The sequence below is a fragment of the Alosa pseudoharengus genome, unplaced genomic scaffold (genome assembly GCF_046254945.1).
Source record: "Alosa pseudoharengus isolate Yale_2024_CS ecotype anadromous, Long Island Sound unplaced genomic scaffold, YU_APseudo_1.1 YU_APseudo_1.1_scf_11, whole genome shotgun sequence".
NCBI classification, from domain to species: Eukaryota; Metazoa; Chordata; class Actinopteri; order Clupeiformes; family Clupeidae; genus Alosa; species Alosa pseudoharengus.
This window is the reverse complement of record NW_027468576.1, coordinates 5784505-5802296: the sequence shown is the minus strand read 5'-3', so window position 1 is coordinate 5802296 and position 17792 is coordinate 5784505. Positions and strand designations below refer to the sequence as shown.

The following is a 17792-nucleotide window of genomic DNA, read 5'->3' as shown; positions in this document are numbered from 1 at the left end:
TATTATGGTGGTTGTTCTACCCCTAATCAGCTTTGATTGGGCTACAGCAAGATCTGCTTTATATAAATAAATCAAACTCAGGTTTTGATAAATGAATATGTTTGTGATTCTTGTAGGTTCATTCATATTTTGCTACAGGTGTCAGATGTATAAAAGGGTATGGTCGTGCCCTTACACTGTGGGCATGTGGTAAATTAATTGATGTAGAATCACATGGCACTGCCTCATGCTAGTACGAAAAAAACCATGTAGCTTTTGTCTTACTCACAAACATGTAGCTTTTGTCTTTAGTTCTTGCAATGTTCCTTTCCCAGGAGGACACAGTTAAAATCCTATCGTCTATGAGAATGACCAGTATTTTTTTTTACTATTATTATTTTTTTAATTAAATTAAGTTTAGAAATATAATTGTCATAGAGATTTAAAGAAGGGAAGGTTGGACATAAAAAAGGGATTTACATTTTTTTATTGGATTTATCAGTTCATCAATGTATTCTGAGACCATGTCCATTTCACTATTTGTATTTAAATACTGCTCTACTTGTTGACCCAGCACAAAGCTTTTCACTATTAATTGCATCACTTCTAGCCAGGGAAAGTCCGATTTTGCAATAGAGGCTGATGGCAAAACAAGCGATTGTGTTGGACACTCATTGTAAAAATCAAGGAAGTGAGACTGGCAAGAGGATAGACGTCCGGAAATATTGGTCATTTTTACTCTGTTGCTTAGACAACCTCAGCCATATCAGTGAGACCTCAATCACAATCTCTCTCTCAAACACAAACAGGAAGCAGAACAGTTTTTCCAGGTAGAGCGCAGACAAAAAATTGGAAGGAATGTTGTTTTTTAGGATAGCCCTTTTCATACTGCTCCATGGATTTCAAGGTAAGACATGTATTTTGCTTTACAATTTGATCATGGTGACATTTTCAGAAGTTACCGTGCTCTTACAGTGATTCATGTGAAAATGAAGAGAAAAAGACAAACAAATAACAATCAGAGGTTGTAAAGCCCTAACATTATCATTATCTATATCTTATTTGATGTATATCTTAACTTAAGTTATTTTTTGTGAAGTGACAAGAATTTACAAACAAAGGTCAGTGTGCAAATGTACATTTGATGTGTTGAAATGTCAATTCCTGCTATTGGACAGCTTCTGCCAAGGCATGTCTGTTAGCGGTATGAGGTAGTCGTATTCATTCTGTTTATCACAGCTCTTGGTTTCATATATTTCAAGCTGCAGGTGAGAATGTCTTCTTGTCTTTTATGAATTCTGACTAATCAGTCCTTGCATCTTCACTGGCATCATGTCGTTATAGGTGCAAACAGTCTCTGGACAGTATCCAAGGTGGCAGTGCAGAAGGGGGGTTCTATCACTATCCCATGTCACTACCACAGGACGTACCGGACTAATGTGAAGTACTGGTGCAAGGGCCGCAGTTGGAGTTTCTGTAGAGAGATTGCCCGCACCACCTCAAAATCCAGGACAGAGGGGGTGTTCATTACAGACTATCCATCTGAGCAGGTTTTCACCGTAACAAAAACAAACCTTGATGTGAAGGACACTGACCGCTACTGGTGTGCCATTAAAATGAGTGGGTTCAGCTCTCAGACTCTCAGAACGTCTCTGGAGCTTCAGGTGACTGAAGGTAGGTGCAGTTGGACTGTAACATTAATAATGATGAGGATGGGCCAAAGGAAAGCATATACTGGATGTGTAGAGGAAATAAGGTGGGCTGGCAGCTGATTCAGTTTTAGTTGGGGCAATGGCTTACATTGAAATGCATGGTGTTCTAGTTATAGGCACAAAAAGTGTATTATTTTGGTGTAGTTTTTTGTTAATAAAATGATGTATTTCATGACCCTGTCTACAAAACAAAGCTAAGGTAACCATGTGAAGATTGGGTGAATGTGGATGGAAGGTGAGAACAATTTTGGTCCCCATAGCAAAAGAGTGTCATTAGATTCCATTCCCATGCAGTTTCCTCATTCATTTCAGATCCTCCAGATTTGTTTGTGATGGATAACAGGGTGTCTGTTGAAGAGGGAGGCAATGTGAGCATCCCCTGTTTGTACCGTGACAGACTAAAGAGTGCTGAGAAGAAGTGGTGTGAGAGTGGAAATCTACACTCCTGTCGGTCAGCCACATCGCCACCCGAGGAGCCATCTGTCACAATCGCTGATGACGGCAGCGGAGTTTTTACGGTAACTCTGATGAAACTGGAGAGGAAGGATATAGGCTGGTACTGGTGTTCTGCTGGTGACATACAGGCCCCTGTGCATATTAATGTAACAGAAAAACTGGACAGATTTCACAACATTACAGGTGAGCTTGTCATACAGTCGTCTCTCTCTCAAGTAGGATGTATTGCTAATGTGATTTATGTGATTTGTGTGGTGTTGGCTAACTGCACTGCATTTTCCTATTTGAACAGTTACAACATCTGGTGGGGTTTTAGCTTCCTCGTGGGCCCCAGGCGGACAAACTACCCGTGGGCCAACATCAGAAATCACACACCCAATCTCCTCTGCTCTGCCATCATCCCAGCCCACCCAACCTCCCCATGGCACCTCTACTGCCCCTAAGACAACATTTCACTCTCTGCTGACACATAATCCACAAGTAAAGACATCTACAACAACTGCAGTCACGGACACCACTTCGGGTCAATCAATCAAATATGACCTGACATTTTCTGCAGTACTGACCAGCACAGTCTCAACTACTTCAGCAAATGGGGGGACGTCAGACACATATTCAGCTACAGTAACACCAACAGACGTTGCCCCAAAATGTGCATTTAATAATACGTGTTCGACTGTGCCTTTAAACACCACAGAGGATACCACAATCTACAATAGGTATGACTCAAATTCTGTTAATTCTGTTTTGTGCATGTGTGTGTGTGTGTGTGGGAGGGGGTCAGTTCAGTGCAATGATAATGTATTAATAACAATATTGTAATTGTAAGATGATAGATGAGCAGAACAGTGTTGATTGACTGTTCAGTATAAGGGTGGGGGCTATTTCTGAGCGTTCAACAGAGTGACTGCTTGGGGGAAGAAACTGTCTTTGTGTCGGCTGGTTTTGGCAAACCCTGTATCGCCTACCAGAGGGAAGGATGTTGAACAGTTTGTGACCAGGATGTGTGGGGTCTGCAGAGATTTTTGCTGCCCATGAGTTTTTTCATGAGTTATGGACTATGAACGCAGTTCCTTACATTTTCTTGGTTGTCTTTCAGGCATCTGATTTGGCAGTCAGCTGCGATTGTCACGGGCATAGTGATGGCAGTGGTGATTATTGTTGGGGCCTCCTTCAATTATTGGTGTCATCACAGTAAGTGTGTTTGTGTGCAGTATCACATGAAGTATACCTCTTTCATATCTTACATGCATAGGCACATGAAAGATCCTGTTGTCTTTTCATTTCTTATTTTGGAGACAGTTAATCCCAACTACAAAACCGTCTTTTTCCATTTGCAGAGCGACGTCACATCAGAATAGAACTGGATGACATGACACAAGAGCTTAATGTGAGTCTGGTGGAACGTTTAAAATATGGACAATTGAGCTAAAGAACCATATTTTGCTCTAAAATGACTTTCTTGAAAATAAGCAGGGGCCTGAGAGTGTAGTGTACAGTGACTGACCTATCCCTTGGTGTCTTACAGATGGAGGAGGATTTGGAGGAGGACGTTGGAAATGACTGGCCTCGCTCGTGTCTTCTGTACCATAGTGAAGACCCTGAAAGTGAGGGAGCACTGTAGCTGAATACAGTCCATCTGCCATTCTCTTTATTTGAGTATAGGATAGTGTTTGGTCTAACTTATTTTTATCATGAAATGATATTTTGAAAATAAAACAATATATATTTGGGCCAATTTGTACATTTGATCTTGAATTTGTACATTTGATCAGTGCAGTCTGGTGAATCACTAAACAGTTCAGATTAGAGTTCCCTAGCAAACAATGGTCATTCTTATGGTTTGTCTGGGCTTTATAATAACAACCTTGACTAACTCAGATATGACGCATTACAGTATTAACAACAGCAAACAGATATGAGGACAAACAGGTTTATTATTAACTTGTGTCAGGTCGTTATTGTACAGAAAAGAGCATCAGAATTAACATGAATAATGCACAGCCCACAGGTGAGTCTTTTCCACCCTCACATGGCAGCAGAGAAGGTAAGGTGCCCTGGTTCAGCCCTGCAGTTAGTAGCCCCTGCAGCCAACATACTGCAATGAATTCTCAGTCAATATTCCTTCATTATGACGGCTGCATCTCACTTGACAGAAACGTTCAAAGTGAAACATGTACTAACAATGAAGAGATCCTGATCATTTTTGTTAAGTACATTTTTCTTCTCCTTTTTTAGACAACAGTATAAATGAATGATAAAATAGTGTTCACGACATAGAAGTGATGTTAGTGTACACAAGGCCATGCAGTTATGATAAAATAGGACATTTAAAAAGTCTTGTCTGTACACTGGATGTACTGCATCACTCTGCCAAAGGACCACATAAGTTGCAGAATACTGATTAGAAGAAGTACACACAATGTCCCTCCTTAGTGTTCTCACGCATCCTGGCTAATTGTACATGGCACAGGCATGGGTTTGCTAGCAGGAGAGTTTGCACTTGTGTTGAGAGCAAGCCATCATGCCGCCTCTGCAGCTGTGGTTAATGCCATTTGGAGAGCCGGGGAAGGGGAAGCACTCAGTGAAGAGATCTTGGCACGAGTCTGGACACCCTAATCTCATTCACTCATATACAGAGGGAAACGCTTTCAGACAGGAGAATATTTCAATGGTGAGACATTACATAAATCTTGGGTACCAATATGGTTGACCTGTGATTCAAACACACACACACACACACATACACAACATCTGGCCAGAGTACTTGTTGGATGTGAAGGTGGACTGGTTTGGATTATGGGAATGACACTGTGAATTTGGAATGTCACTTGGCACGTCCAGTTTTGGAGTCTGGACTGAACATGACCCACTGTGCTTTTGGGTGAATGACATGTTGAAAGACCACATTCAACTTGAAAATTGTAAAAAATAACAAAGCACTTCCTCTAATTTGAACTGTACAAGATTAAAAAAGATCAACATTTAGTTAAACACATTTATATGACAGAACAATTATACTTTATTATACCTATATAGAAAACAAAGAAACTTAATTTTGTCAAATGCAGTATCCCCTTCCACAAAGCATAACTGAGATTACTGTGCTCTACACATTAATGCTCTTGCTGAAAAGGGCGACTGAAACTGCTTGTTATCATGATCCTTACCACAGAGTTCCTTACAAAGAGAAAGATACTTGATCTGCAGTGAATGCACACGTAGCATCATTTCAAAGTAGTGCAGGGTTGATGGAGCAGATCTGCGGATTACCAGTGCTCCCTTCAAAACCTCAAAAACTAGCCAGGATGCTACAAGGAGCCGCCGTGTCCTCAGCTAGTCTCCAGTGTAATAAAGAACTGCCTGGAGTCTCCTACGTTCCTGTCCTGATTCAGTGTTGCTAACTGTGCTCAAGCTCTGGTGCCTTAGTAATGCCATGCGTCCACGTGTGCAAAGCTACAAGCCTCTACTGCTCAAAGCATGTGGTTCATGTTGGGTTGGTAAACACAGCTCTTTCACAATGTCTGTCACGCCATGTTGACATTAACTGTTACGGCTGCAATGGCTTCCCTTTGCACAGGCACTCAGAGAGAGAGAGAGAGAGAGACCGAGAGAGAAAGAGAGTAAATCAAACGGGATGAGCACGAGATGACGCTGCCATTTAAGGCACTACCTCCAATGTTGCCCCCACCCCAATGTGTGTGCCCACGGCCGAATCTCACATGGGTGTGCAAAGTGCCATTCCTGTGCAGTGCCACCAGAGGGGGCTCAGGCCACACGGCTCACTGAAACACAGGCCTGTATGAAGAGGCCCCCATCCACTGGAGAGGGAATACTGCATTTCCAGGGTGGTGGTGATGGTGGTGGTGGTGGTGGTGGGGGAGGTTGTTGCGAAAGGATGTAGTGTTGGTGAGATTGGTCTGTGTACCCACCCTCCCCCACCCCACACCCCCCTCACCCAACCCCACCCCTCTCAGAGCAGCCTTCCCTCCCCATGGTTTGACTGACCCCCCCCCCCCCCCCCCCCCCCCCAACTACCCTGCTAGCCCTCTTTTGGTGAGGGAGGGGTCTGGTTGCTGGAGGATGTCTTTAGGGAGCCCAGGGTTTTGCTGAACCAGGAGTTCTTGGCTGCCTGCACCTCAGTCATTAGGACCCCTCTCTGATGCTCCAGTTCCTGAGGACAGGGACAGGTGGAGAGAGAGAGAGAGAGAGAGAGAGAGAGAGAGAGAGAGAGAGAGAGAATGAAAGAGGGAGAGAAGATTAGATGTTAATGATACTTTTTGGGCCTCCACTCATAATTACAGCCTTAATGCAATAATCTGTTCAGCTACATGATGATGTCTCATTATTCATACCCATGACCTATGATGCATTGCTCAAATGTTTAGTGTGTTTACTTTATATTTCATTAGCAACAAACCATGATATGCTGAAATAGTGACAAATATGAATCTGAAATCTCAAATCTCAAATATAAATTGTGATGTCAAAAGTGGCTTGTACATGCAGACTCTGTTATTTGAGAGTGACTAACTCTGTTATCTATTTTGTCAAGGAAGTGTGGAACCTTTTCAGTTGGTAGCATTGAAAAGGAAAGAATGACAGACAAAAAATAAAGCAACTCTACGAGTGATATTGAATGAGTGATAAGAAGCTGGAGGAGGAGTGGCATTAGAGGAGGGACATGTGCGTCAGGCCTGACCTGGATCTTGCACTTGGCCTCCACCAGCTGCAACTTGGTCTGGGCCAGCTCCAGCTCCAGCTCCCTCAGCTGGGCCTTCAGAGAGTCCTTCTCCTCGTCCTGCTCCGACGGATGGCTGTCCTGCGACATGGCCGGCATCTGCAGAGGCCCGTCCTTACTGAACACCTCCCGACAGCGTTCGCACGGCATCACCTTACTCTACACAAACCCACAACACAATGTTTACACATCACCTTACTCTACACAAACCCACAACACAACACAATGTTTACACATCACCTTACTCTACACAAACCCACAACACAACACAATGTTTACACATCACCTTACTCTACACAAACCCACAACACAACACAAATTTGGTTTTACTCATTTTGAGTAGGCCTAAACTGTTCGCCAAAGGCCATTATCTCTGGCCCCAGCTTTTTAAAAATTATAAACATCTGAATTATACTTCCCCCTTCACCCAAATACAGTAATGAAGGTGAAAGGAAGTTATTAAGCCTTAATGGTGATTCCTAAAGGGGGTATTGTCAAACCTGCTACTACTAATACTAAAAATACAGCATGAAGAAAGTCAAGGACATGCATGCCAGCTTCCGCTCATCCCAGTATTAAAGTAAATCTGGTCTTAAATGAAAATGTATTGGCTGTGTTATTTCTTTTTTGTAGGATGTCCAATTTGTATGTAGAAATGCACATTTGCAAAGGTGACTTAGTATGTTGTCGTAAAAGTGGCTCTCCTTTTGATTTTGCACTGCCAATGTGGCTCTTGTGGAAAAAAATAGTGAGGATCACTGCTCTACACAAACCCACAACACAACACAATGTTCACACAATGTTTACACAACACCTTACTCTACACAAACCCAGAACCCAACACAATGTTTACACAACACTGGAATGAACACTAATCAGCCTGAGGGCTATTTCACAAAGGCAGAATTAAAAAATCCAAGATAGGTGACAAAGTGAGGCTTGACATAGCGTTCTCTGGTCATCCTAGCTCAACACGTTTCATTAACACCAATCCAGGATGAGTAGGAGCGACTATGTCAAGCCAGGTGTAAATAATTCAGGATATATGTGCATTCTTGTTTTTTCTCCAAAAACCCCATGGTTGTAATAAAAAAGACGCAGAAAACAGCGTCATTCACACCGCCATGAACAACCGCTTTTGATACAGACTAACAACGATGTAAAGTTTTTCTTTTTTGATCAGGGAAACACGGCTGTTTCTGTTTCTGTTTCTTTATAAGTGAATTCGTTGAAAAATTGCCCTATTAGGAACTACTACAGTACAGTAGGCTATTCATCAAACGTCTATTAACAAAAGAAGCCATATGGTATTAGGCAGACAATCTGTTGTGTTTTGAGAGCAAATACATTTAGCAAATAGTATACAAATGAAATAAAGTTCTTAAAAAAATCACATGGCGGTCTAATTTGAATGACTGAACCAATAAGAAAACATAATAAACATTAGAATGAACTAAACCTGGCTGTTAGCTAGGTTAAGTGCACAGAATAAATCCCATGGTAACTTATGTGCCATCTCTTTTGTGAAACGAAGTAAAGGCTAAATTCATCCAGGATAACCAAAAATCCCAGCTTAATCCCTTATCTAGGTTTTGTGAAATACCCCTCCGGAGTGCTCATCCACACCACCGAAAACAGACAAACAAACAATAATGATAATGTTGATAAGCCAATGCCCAAGCTTTTTTAAATGGAAAAACAATATTTAGGGATGTTACTTGCTCAATAGCAACAAAATGTCCTATCAGGAGTAGTAGAGAATATAGCATGCGAACAGTAATTCAAATTCATATGGATTGTATTTGTTCTTTAGTGGTTCTGTAGTGTCTCTCACCTTCACAATATCCAGCTCCTCTTTAGTGGCAGCCTGCTGCTTCTCCAGCCTGGTGCTGAGCTGGGAGCAGATCTACATCAACAGCAACAGAGAACACACAAGCTCAGCTAGCACTACCGCCTATTGCATTGTGAACACTGGGCTCAGGGCCCAAGCACAAGCCTGGGACTGATGGCTGGGCATGGCAGATAGTGCCCTGTCCTGAAAGCCCATGGCATCAAGTCCAGTCAAGTAAAGGTTTTAATGTTTTGAACACAGTACTAGATAAATGACTGAGTCCTGCAGTGGAGCGGTAGTGGGTACCTGTTTGTACTCAGCGATGATGGCGGTGGTCTTCTTGATCTCAGACTCGGCTTTCTCCAGCTCTCTCCGGAAAACCTCCTTCAGCTGAACACAAGAAAAACAGAGATTCAGATACATCCAACAGACACTGTTAAGAAGGTAGACAACATTGGCAATATTAAAATGAATACTGCAATTATACAGTATCAATTAACAGACACATTGTTATTGGACCAAGAGTCATACTGTATACACACAGCAACATATGCTACTTCCATCTCAAACTTCTCATAAACCGTTGTGACAATTCCTATATTCCTCTAAATCTGTGTGACCTGTGCAGTCTCCTCCTCTTGTCTCCTTTTCTCCTCCTCCGTCTCCACCAGACGCTGTTTGGTATTCAACAGCTCCTTGTTCAGAGCATCCGCCTTGTCCTCTGCCTGGGGACCAAGGACACACAGAGTGAAACACACAGAGCACATCCAGCTGAAGGATACCCAGGGCTGAGAGAGAAACACACATCTGGCTCAGTTAGAGTTGGGGCTCGGGGGGTGAGCTCACCTGGTCCAGGTCGTTTCTCAGGGCGATCTTACTGGTGACCAGCTCGTGTGCGAGGTCATCATTCTCCTGTTCCAAACGCATGCTGGCTTCCTGTAGCCGGCGATTCTCTCTCTGCAGGAGAGAACACAGACGCACAGACGCACATACACACACACGCACACACACACACACACACACACACACACACACACACACACACAATACAGTGAAAAAGGTGACTTAATATGATAATATGGGCTGTAAGTAATGATGCATAATAAATAGCAAATGACAATTCAAACGAGAGAGAGAGAGAAACTGCATAGCTTGTTGAGCTGGCTTTGCAAAAGCTGCTAAGATTTACTCTCTCTCCAAGATGCACACAAACATTATTGCATACTGAAAACAATCAAGCAACTACATTCCATCCGTTTGGGCACTCTTGTAACACTGGATAAGTCCAAGTGCTAAGTTTAGCAAATCAACACTTCTTCCTTTTAATCTCTATTTTGATTCACATCAGAGATGTGAACCATGTTCATTACCACCACACATAATGATGCTTGGTTAAACAGTCTTTTAGAATAGGGTGAAGTAATGAATAGAATTTAGCCCAAATTGTGGAATTAACAAAATAATGCTTATAGCAGCCTTCCCTGGCACAGGAAACAGGCAAACCTGATGGAATCATGATGGTTGGCTGCCACCGCTGAACGTCTCTGCTTTAACCACTAAACACTCAGGCCAGTCTGTGTGAATATTTGAAATCAGAGAGCAAAAGCTACAGTATGGGGCTATTAACTACACACTACAAGGTGGGGCACAGCAATCAGTACAATTCAGTTACAACGCCATGAAGGGATGTACTGTGCAGGTAAAAAGCGCATTGCTGTTGAGCAGACAAAACGTAATGATGCCTCAACATTCTTTGTGACTACAAGGTCGATGGGTTCAGAATGTTTAGCCCCCGCATCCCAGAACGGGTAATGTTACTCTGGCTTTTCTACGCTTCGTGGTCAAGCAACAGGTCTTGTGACAGGGAGGTTTCCTGGCCTCCTCTGATACTAATGGCCTCACATGACACACAGACTCTCTCAGTCAGGAAGAGGAAGAGCCAGGTCATCTGACTCCAATTTCCCAGACTCCCCTCCCCCCATGGAGGGGAGACCCCAGCTAATGTCACGCCTGCAGTGAGGCTGTGGTTAGACAGGGTGACAAGTCTAGAACTAGCCTAGCCCTCCCTGAAGCCCATGTAAGAGTTACACTGCTCCTGGAGTATAGAGCTCTGCTCTGCAAATGTCAGACCATGATGCAACAAACAGCAAGCTAAAAAGACAGAATAGACTAGGGGAGAGAGAGAGAGAGAGAGAGAGAGAGAGAGAGAGAGAGAGAGAGAGAGAGAGAGAGAGAGAGAGAGAGAGAGAGAGAGAGAGAGAGAGAGAGAGAGAGAGAGAGAGAGAGAGAGATATTCTGGTAACACTTTACTTGGATAGTCCGCCCAGAGAGACTTTACAGATCATCTGTTGAGATTCAGTTCAGTATGTAAAATTGTTGTTGTACCCTAACGTTAACCATAAAATGCAGTTAACAGAATGTCAACAGATAGTTGTTGATAATCTGAGCATCTGCATATAGTCTAAAGGGGACTATCCAAGTCAAGTGTGACCAAGATTCCAGCAAGCAGCACAGCTGTAAATATACTAAGACTCTGGCTTACCTCCTAGACTGACAGTTATTATCACCTGTAGAGCATCCCTCTCTTGTCTTTTACCACAAACAGACGCACACACATGCACAAACACACTCCTGCCACAGTTAGGGATCCCTGCCCCTTCATCAACTCTGCCAAACATTTAGCTGCCACCTTGAGCTGGAAATACACCTTCCACCATCTCCCCCTCTGATTGGCCACATGTGAGGGCTGTGGGTCAGATGAGGGGAGGAAGTGGATGACTAGCCTGAGTACAGAGTCGGAGTAAAACAGGAAGTCATCTGCTCTGTGCTGTGCAGAGTGCAGCAGGTTCATTTTGAATTGTGTCCCCCCCCCCCCCCCCCCTTAGAATTAAGGGTAACACTTTCTATGAAGGTTGTATTCATAAAGCCCTATGAATGCATTCATAATGTTTTATAAGGTGTCTATAAAGCATTGTAATGCTCATTATTACCATTTATATGTATTCACAAGTCATCATAACCAACTTCATGATGCATTATGACAGCTAATTATGAATGATTATAATTTTAATCTGAATAATGCATTATAAATATGTCAAGATCTGCCTACTCACTTGTCAGTTTTATGATGCATCATAACTACTTTGCTTTGCTAAATGTGTATAGTGATGCATAAAGAGTTTTGACTTCTACTGTAGTCCTATATATCTATAGCTATAAGTATATGTAATAAAGTTATAATAATGTATACATCTCCCTACAGCACACAATTATAAACAGCTATGCAATATCATAAGTGTTATTTGTCAGCTCTAAGTAAAGTGACAAGAATATGACCCTATTATCCTACAATGAAATGAGAGCCTGTACAGTAAAGACAAAAGGAATGCATTTAGTTCACTTTATTTTCATTTAAACCAAAGGTCTATTTTGATTCGAACGATCTTTCATAATGACCCAAGATAGATTTCAGTGGCATTGTGAGTTTTATTCCAATAATAACCACCACTACAAAATATAGGACCATGCCGTGCCACTTTTTTGGCCTGTCTCATTGTGTTTGTGCAATGTGCTCAGAGCATTGATAATCAGTCTGATTATGTGTGTTGATTTAAATGAAAATAAAGTGAACTAAATGCATTCCTTTGGTCTTTACTGTCCAGGCTCTCATTTCATTGTGCCTCATATTTGTTTATAATAACCTTATATCTATTAATAACAACACCTCATTTGCTCTACTTTACCTAAAGCTGACAAATAACACCTATGACATTAACATAGTAATTTATAATATTGTGCATATGGGGTAAAGATGCTAGACTGGGTACTTAGTTCATTGCACCCTTTAATTACTCAGTGAACTTATATCTGTTAATAAAAGGGTCATATTCTTGTCATTTTACTTAGAGCTGACAAATAACACTTAAGATATTGCATAGCTGTTGTTAATTGTGTGCTGTACAGAGATGTATACATTATTATAACTTTATTACATATACGTATAGCTATAGATATATATAGGACTACAGTAGAAGTCAAAACACTTTATGCATCACTATATGCTATATTTAGCAAAGCAAAGTAGTTATGTACTGATGCATCATAAAACTGACAAGTGAGTAGGCAGATCTTGACATATTTATAATGAATTATTCAGATTAAAATTATAATCATTCATAATTAGATGTCATAATGCATCATGAAGTTGGTTATGACGACTTGTGAATACATATAGATGGTAATAATGAGCATTACAATGCTTTATAGACACCTTATAAAACATTATGAATGCATTCATAGGGCGTTATAAATACAACCTTCATAGAAAGTGTTACCGAATTGAGCTCTCCCTTCATAAGACACATGCGTGCAGAGTGGACAAGCAGACAATGTGACGTCTACATAAAAACAGAATTCTTCCTCAAAACAATGTTCAATGGACAAGATAACTTTATAGCAGCTTAAGTGAAATAAATGTGTGAATGTGAACAAGGATTATTCTAGCTGAACCCTTCTAGTTGAACCCTAAGAACGATTTCCTAACCCAAAATAAAATTTACAGACAAAAACACATTTTTGAAGATCATACATTTAGTGATTTAATAAGCTACTCTACCAATAAGCAACTCTACAATAAGACCTAACTACAGAAAATATTTCAAAAAGGACTTTATTTCAACAGAATATAAAAATAAAATAAATATCAAAGCATGAAAACAAACAAAGTAAAACGTATGCAATGAACACAATGCTTTCATAGCAACAGCATAAAAAAGTGCTTTGTTTATATCAAAATCTAATCGGTAAGAAAAATGGCAAAAAACATCCACATAAATGTAAAAAAGGAAACTTAACCTCAGTTCCTCAGCTGCTCTTTGAAGTTGAACTTAGCTTATCAATCATTCTAAAAAAACAACATGCATACACAAACTCAACTTACAAAAATAACAAATAAATCACATCTATCATTGTGAGGTATGCATACACTTCCACGTAGCTGCTTCCACTACACTTTTGACATAATAAATTCTGTAAAACAGCTTGAGGAAAATAAGGCTTTAAGGCAGGATCAAGCTTTCTCTGTTATTACGTAGGTAAGGTCTTGGCCTCTGTTCCATTACTGTAAGGTCACAACCTTTGACCTTGACTAAGAGGGTCTCTTTCTGGCACTCTCTTTCCTTTGAGCATGCTGGAGCGGGGCGTGGAGAGCTCTACACAGACCTGAACTGGGACAGGACAACAAGACGGAAGTGAATGCGAGGGCAATGCACCCTGGGAGGGCAGGAGTGCAGCTGGAGGGGTGACAGGGAGTGAGGGGAGGTGGGCTGTGGGGGACTCACCTGATACCTGTCGATGGGATCCTCCTGTTGCAGCTGGCTCTCTCGCAGAGACTGGTACTCCTTCTCAAACTTCTTCAGCTTCTTGGTTGGCACCTGAGAAATGAGGCAGACAAGAGGGACATACGTATAGTAATTCCAGTGCATATAAGTGTGTGTGTGTGTGTGTGCCACTATTACCTGTGTTCAAAATGACTAGTTAAAATAGGTTTTGAATCTGTTTATGTAATGCAATTGTCAAAGTCAAAGCAACCGATCAACTTCACAGTGTCACAAACAAGAGGTGTAATGCCATGGACCACTGAAGCCCATGAGAGCAACCCTAATGTTCCCCAGAAAGGGGAAATGACATGCAACATTACAACTGTTACTGGGTGATAAGACACATTTTAGCCACTAGTTGGTGACACAAGCTGCTCTACTGAATTGAGCCTTGTCATGACGGGCTGGCTAGTTAAGGATTAGATAACCCCATGCCGGATGCCAGAAGGAGAGTGTGTTTGTGTATGTGTGTGTGTGTGTGTGTGTGTGTTTGTGTGTGTGTGTGTGCTCCTCTCATGTTAAACTAATGAAACTTTATGAGACACTTTCATGAATCTATTAGGAGGACTAATGTCATCAGCTGAAGCATGAGGAGAAGCCGAGACCAAAGCCTTCATGTCTATGGAGAGTCTGTTGGCACACATGTATGCAGCCTTCTATTGTTCCTCAGGAATCAAAGCTGAGGCACGGGTGTGGCACAACTGGTGTAGGTACACATCTTATAAAACAAACAGGCCCTGATTCCATACAGGCTGGCAGACCGAGGAAAAGCCATGCTGGGTTTGAACCTGCATTATATCTACATGCATGTCTGTATTCACACTGAATAAAAATGATCTGAGGAGAAAGAATAGCAAATTATGACACAAATAGGAGAAAATGACGACAAATCTATTGAATAAGAGGACGAAAAGATCACCACCTCTGAAAGAAGCACATCTTTGACAGACACAAAACACACAACACAGCTGATCACCAAACATTCTCGCCCAATCCCCACCCTGGCTACTAAGCACTGACAGGAAGGAGGTTGTTGCCATGGCAACACTGGAGTTGCTAAGGTGAGGAGAGAAAGGCTGCTCATCTCTGCTGGTGACAGCAAGTCATGGAGGCAACGCCTCACACTCAATCAGCCTTTAGATTATTCTCTGCCAGACTCTGTGTCAAGCTGCTGTCAAGACAAATAGCAGGCCACACACACACACACACACACAGACTCAGATGCCTTCCTCATGGCCAACTGTACTGAGTGTGATGTAATCCCTGATCAGCTTGTTTCACAGAACAGCTGAGAAACAGAGACAAAGATGAGAATAGTGGAGTAGTACAGTATTACTCTGTCCCTTCACAGTTCATGAAAAAACAAACACCTGCACACACACAGATATCCCCCCCCACACCCAAACCCACACACACCGCCACACAATCTGGTAGAGGAGGCGGGACAGGCTTTCTCGTCTCTGATGATTGGAGGTTTACACAGTTGCTGCCTGCTCAGGTCCACAACTGGTTTGAATATCATGCCATCATGATAACTGAGCCATACAAATTATACTTGGTGGTTATTTATCACCCTCCAGGACAACTTGGGAACTTTGTGAACGAGTTGGACATTCTATGTGGATGCCCATTATTAATCCTTGGCGATTTTAATATTCATTTGGATAACTCGTCTTCAATTGACTTCCTGTCCTTACTCTCCTCATTTAATATCACACGTGTCCACAGTCCTCCTACTCACAAGGCTGGTAAAGATCTTGATTTAATTCTGGTACGTAACTGTAATACAGACGTTTTGGTTAATCCATTACATGTATCGGATCAACCCAGCAGCTCCTCCTCCGATAATTTCGTTCCGGCGTAATCTCAGAAGCCTCTCAAGCGACCATTTTGCAACATTAGTAACATCTGCTTTACCAGAGACTTTCTAATGTAGAGACACAGCACTCAAAAAATACTCCATAGAAATGCATGGGGCTAGTTTGTCATGCCAATATGGCCGTTGTCTACACATATCCCACCCCTTCCTCTGCAAAACGTCGACATGTGAATACATTGAGCCAATCATGTGGTGTGTTGTGAAGACATCGTGCCAATCATGTGTTGTGATCTCGCCGCTGGAGCAAGATTGGAATCGTGAAGCCTTGCGCACGCGCAGTTCGACCCAAAGACTGTGCCCGATGAGTGCCCATAAAACGTTGGTATATGGCCGCCGAGTGGAGGGACTTGCCTAAAAGGACTTTGGCTTTACCTACTCCTAGCTCATTCTTGGCACTTGAGGTTAATGACGCTACAGAGACTCTCTGCTCTACACTGGCATCTTGTCTGAATGCAGCATGTCCTCTTTCCTCAAGACCTACTCGTTCTAAACCTCGCCATCCATGGCTGACGAACAGTATAGTCTCAGTACGAAAGGAACTTAGAGCTGCTGAGAGGAAATGGCGTAAATCCAGAGATGGAAATGATCATAGTAACTACCAGTCTTTGCTGTCATCCTTTTCATCCACTGTTACACTTGCAAAAAAGGCATTCTATCAAAGCAAGATTTTTCTACTTTCAAATCTCTTCTCAATCCTCCACCACCACCATCAACTACTTCACTGTCAGCAAATGACTTTGCAACATTTTTCACTGAAAAAGTTGCTAAAATAAGTGCTCAGTTTGATGGTCCTATAAGGAGGGCTTTGCCTTGTGTTAGTATGACCGCATCATTTGACTCTTTCTCTCCTCTTGATGAGGAAGCAGTCTCTCAATTGCTTCAGCGATGTCGTCCAACAACATGCCCATTAGATCCTGTCCCGTCCACTCTTCTACAGTCTATCTCACCCGCTGTTCTACCAGCAGTCACACATGTATTTAATGCTTCACTCAGTTCTGGAATAGTTCCTTATTCTTTTAAACAGGCTAGGGTTACACCTCTGCTAAAGAAAAGTACACTTAATCCAACTGAGGTGAAGAACTACAGACCTGTCTCCCTTCTTCCTTTCTTGTCAAAGGTTTTGGAGAAAGTGGTTTTCAAGCAAGTTTGTGACTTTCTTCATCAGAATAATCTACTAGACCCTATGCAGTCTGGTTTCAAGAGTGGCCATTCTACTGAAACTGCTCTTCTGTCTGTGACTGAAGCATTGAGAGTAGCTAAGTCCTCTGCTCAGTCATCAGTATTAATTCTACTAGATTTATCTGCAGCCTTTGATACTGTTAACCATGACATTCTCCTATCTATACTATCTGAACTGGGAATTTCTGGAAAAGCTCTTGACTGGTTTGAATCTTACCTTAAAGGGCGTTCTTTCAACGTGTCTTGGCAGGGACAGGTATCTAAGTCTCATGACCTCACCACAGGTGTGCCTCAGGGATCAGTATTAGGACCCTTGCTTTTCTCTATTTACACCACTTCCTTAGGTGATACCATTCGCTCCCATGGATTTGACTATCACTGTTATGCAGACGACACTCAACCTTACCTGTCTTTCCCACCTGATGACTCTAGTGTTTCCCACCGGATTTCTGCATGCCTTAAGGATATTTCAGCCTGGATGAAAGATCGGCACCTTCAGCTTAATCTCTCAAAAACAGAGTTTTTGGTGTTTCCAGCTAAAACAGCTATTCCCCAACAGATTAACATCCAGCTTGACTCAACTTCACTGACCCCAACTAGATCGGCACGAAACTTGGGCGTTGTAATTGATGACCGA

General features: G+C 42.1%; 2 protein-coding genes across 7 annotated transcripts in view; one reads left to right on the top strand and one right to left on the bottom strand.

The window, feature by feature from the left end:
- The first annotated feature begins 562 nt into the window (after positions 1 to 562).
- Positions 563 to 3880, top strand: LOC143116613 (uncharacterized). Its single transcript, XM_076277815.1, has 7 exons — positions 563 to 886; positions 1324 to 1653; positions 2004 to 2330; positions 2440 to 2866; positions 3247 to 3341; positions 3488 to 3537; positions 3676 to 3880. Exons 1-7 carry the CDS (start codon positions 838 to 840, stop codon positions 3769 to 3771), a joined length of 1374 nt encoding a protein of 457 aa, XP_076133930.1. The 5' UTR covers positions 563 to 837; the 3' UTR covers positions 3772 to 3880.
- Positions 3881 to 6164: 2284 nt separating this feature from the next.
- The window catches only part of rabgap1l (RAB GTPase activating protein 1-like), a 106911-nt gene continuing 95283 nt past the window's right edge, over positions 6165 to 17792 (bottom strand). For 4 of the 6 annotated variants that reach the window (XM_076277809.1, XM_076277810.1, XM_076277814.1 and 1 more), the window contains 7 exons: positions 14059 to 14151; positions 9566 to 9676; positions 9340 to 9444; positions 9026 to 9109; positions 8723 to 8794; positions 6850 to 7047; positions 6165 to 6321 (listed from right to left, as the gene is read on the bottom strand). In XM_076277809.1, coding sequence (XP_076133924.1) covers positions 6190 to 6321; positions 6850 to 7047; positions 8723 to 8794; positions 9026 to 9109; positions 9340 to 9444; positions 9566 to 9676; positions 14059 to 14151 — 795 coding nt within the window. In that variant the 3' untranslated portion in view covers positions 6165 to 6189. Of the gene's footprint in view, positions 6322 to 6849; positions 7048 to 8722; positions 8795 to 9025; positions 9110 to 9339; positions 9445 to 9565; positions 9677 to 13372; positions 13945 to 14058; positions 14152 to 17792 lie in introns of those variants that run through there. The other 2 variants (XM_076277811.1, XM_076277813.1) reach the window with 1 other exon arrangement.

Bases quoted from the DNA above. Each gene is read 5' to 3' on its own strand.
- LOC143116613 (XM_076277815.1), top strand. From the start codon at position 838: ATGTTGTTTTTTAGGATAGCCCTTTTCATACTGCTCCATGGATTTCAA. The intron at 1,654-2,003 runs GTAGGTGCAGTT...CATTCATTTCAG, and splicing joins GGAGCTTCAGGTGACTGAAG to ATCCTCCAGATTTGTTTGTG. The intron at 2,331-2,439 runs GTGAGCTTGTCA...CTATTTGAACAG, and splicing joins CAGATTTCACAACATTACAG to TTACAACATCTGGTGGGGTT.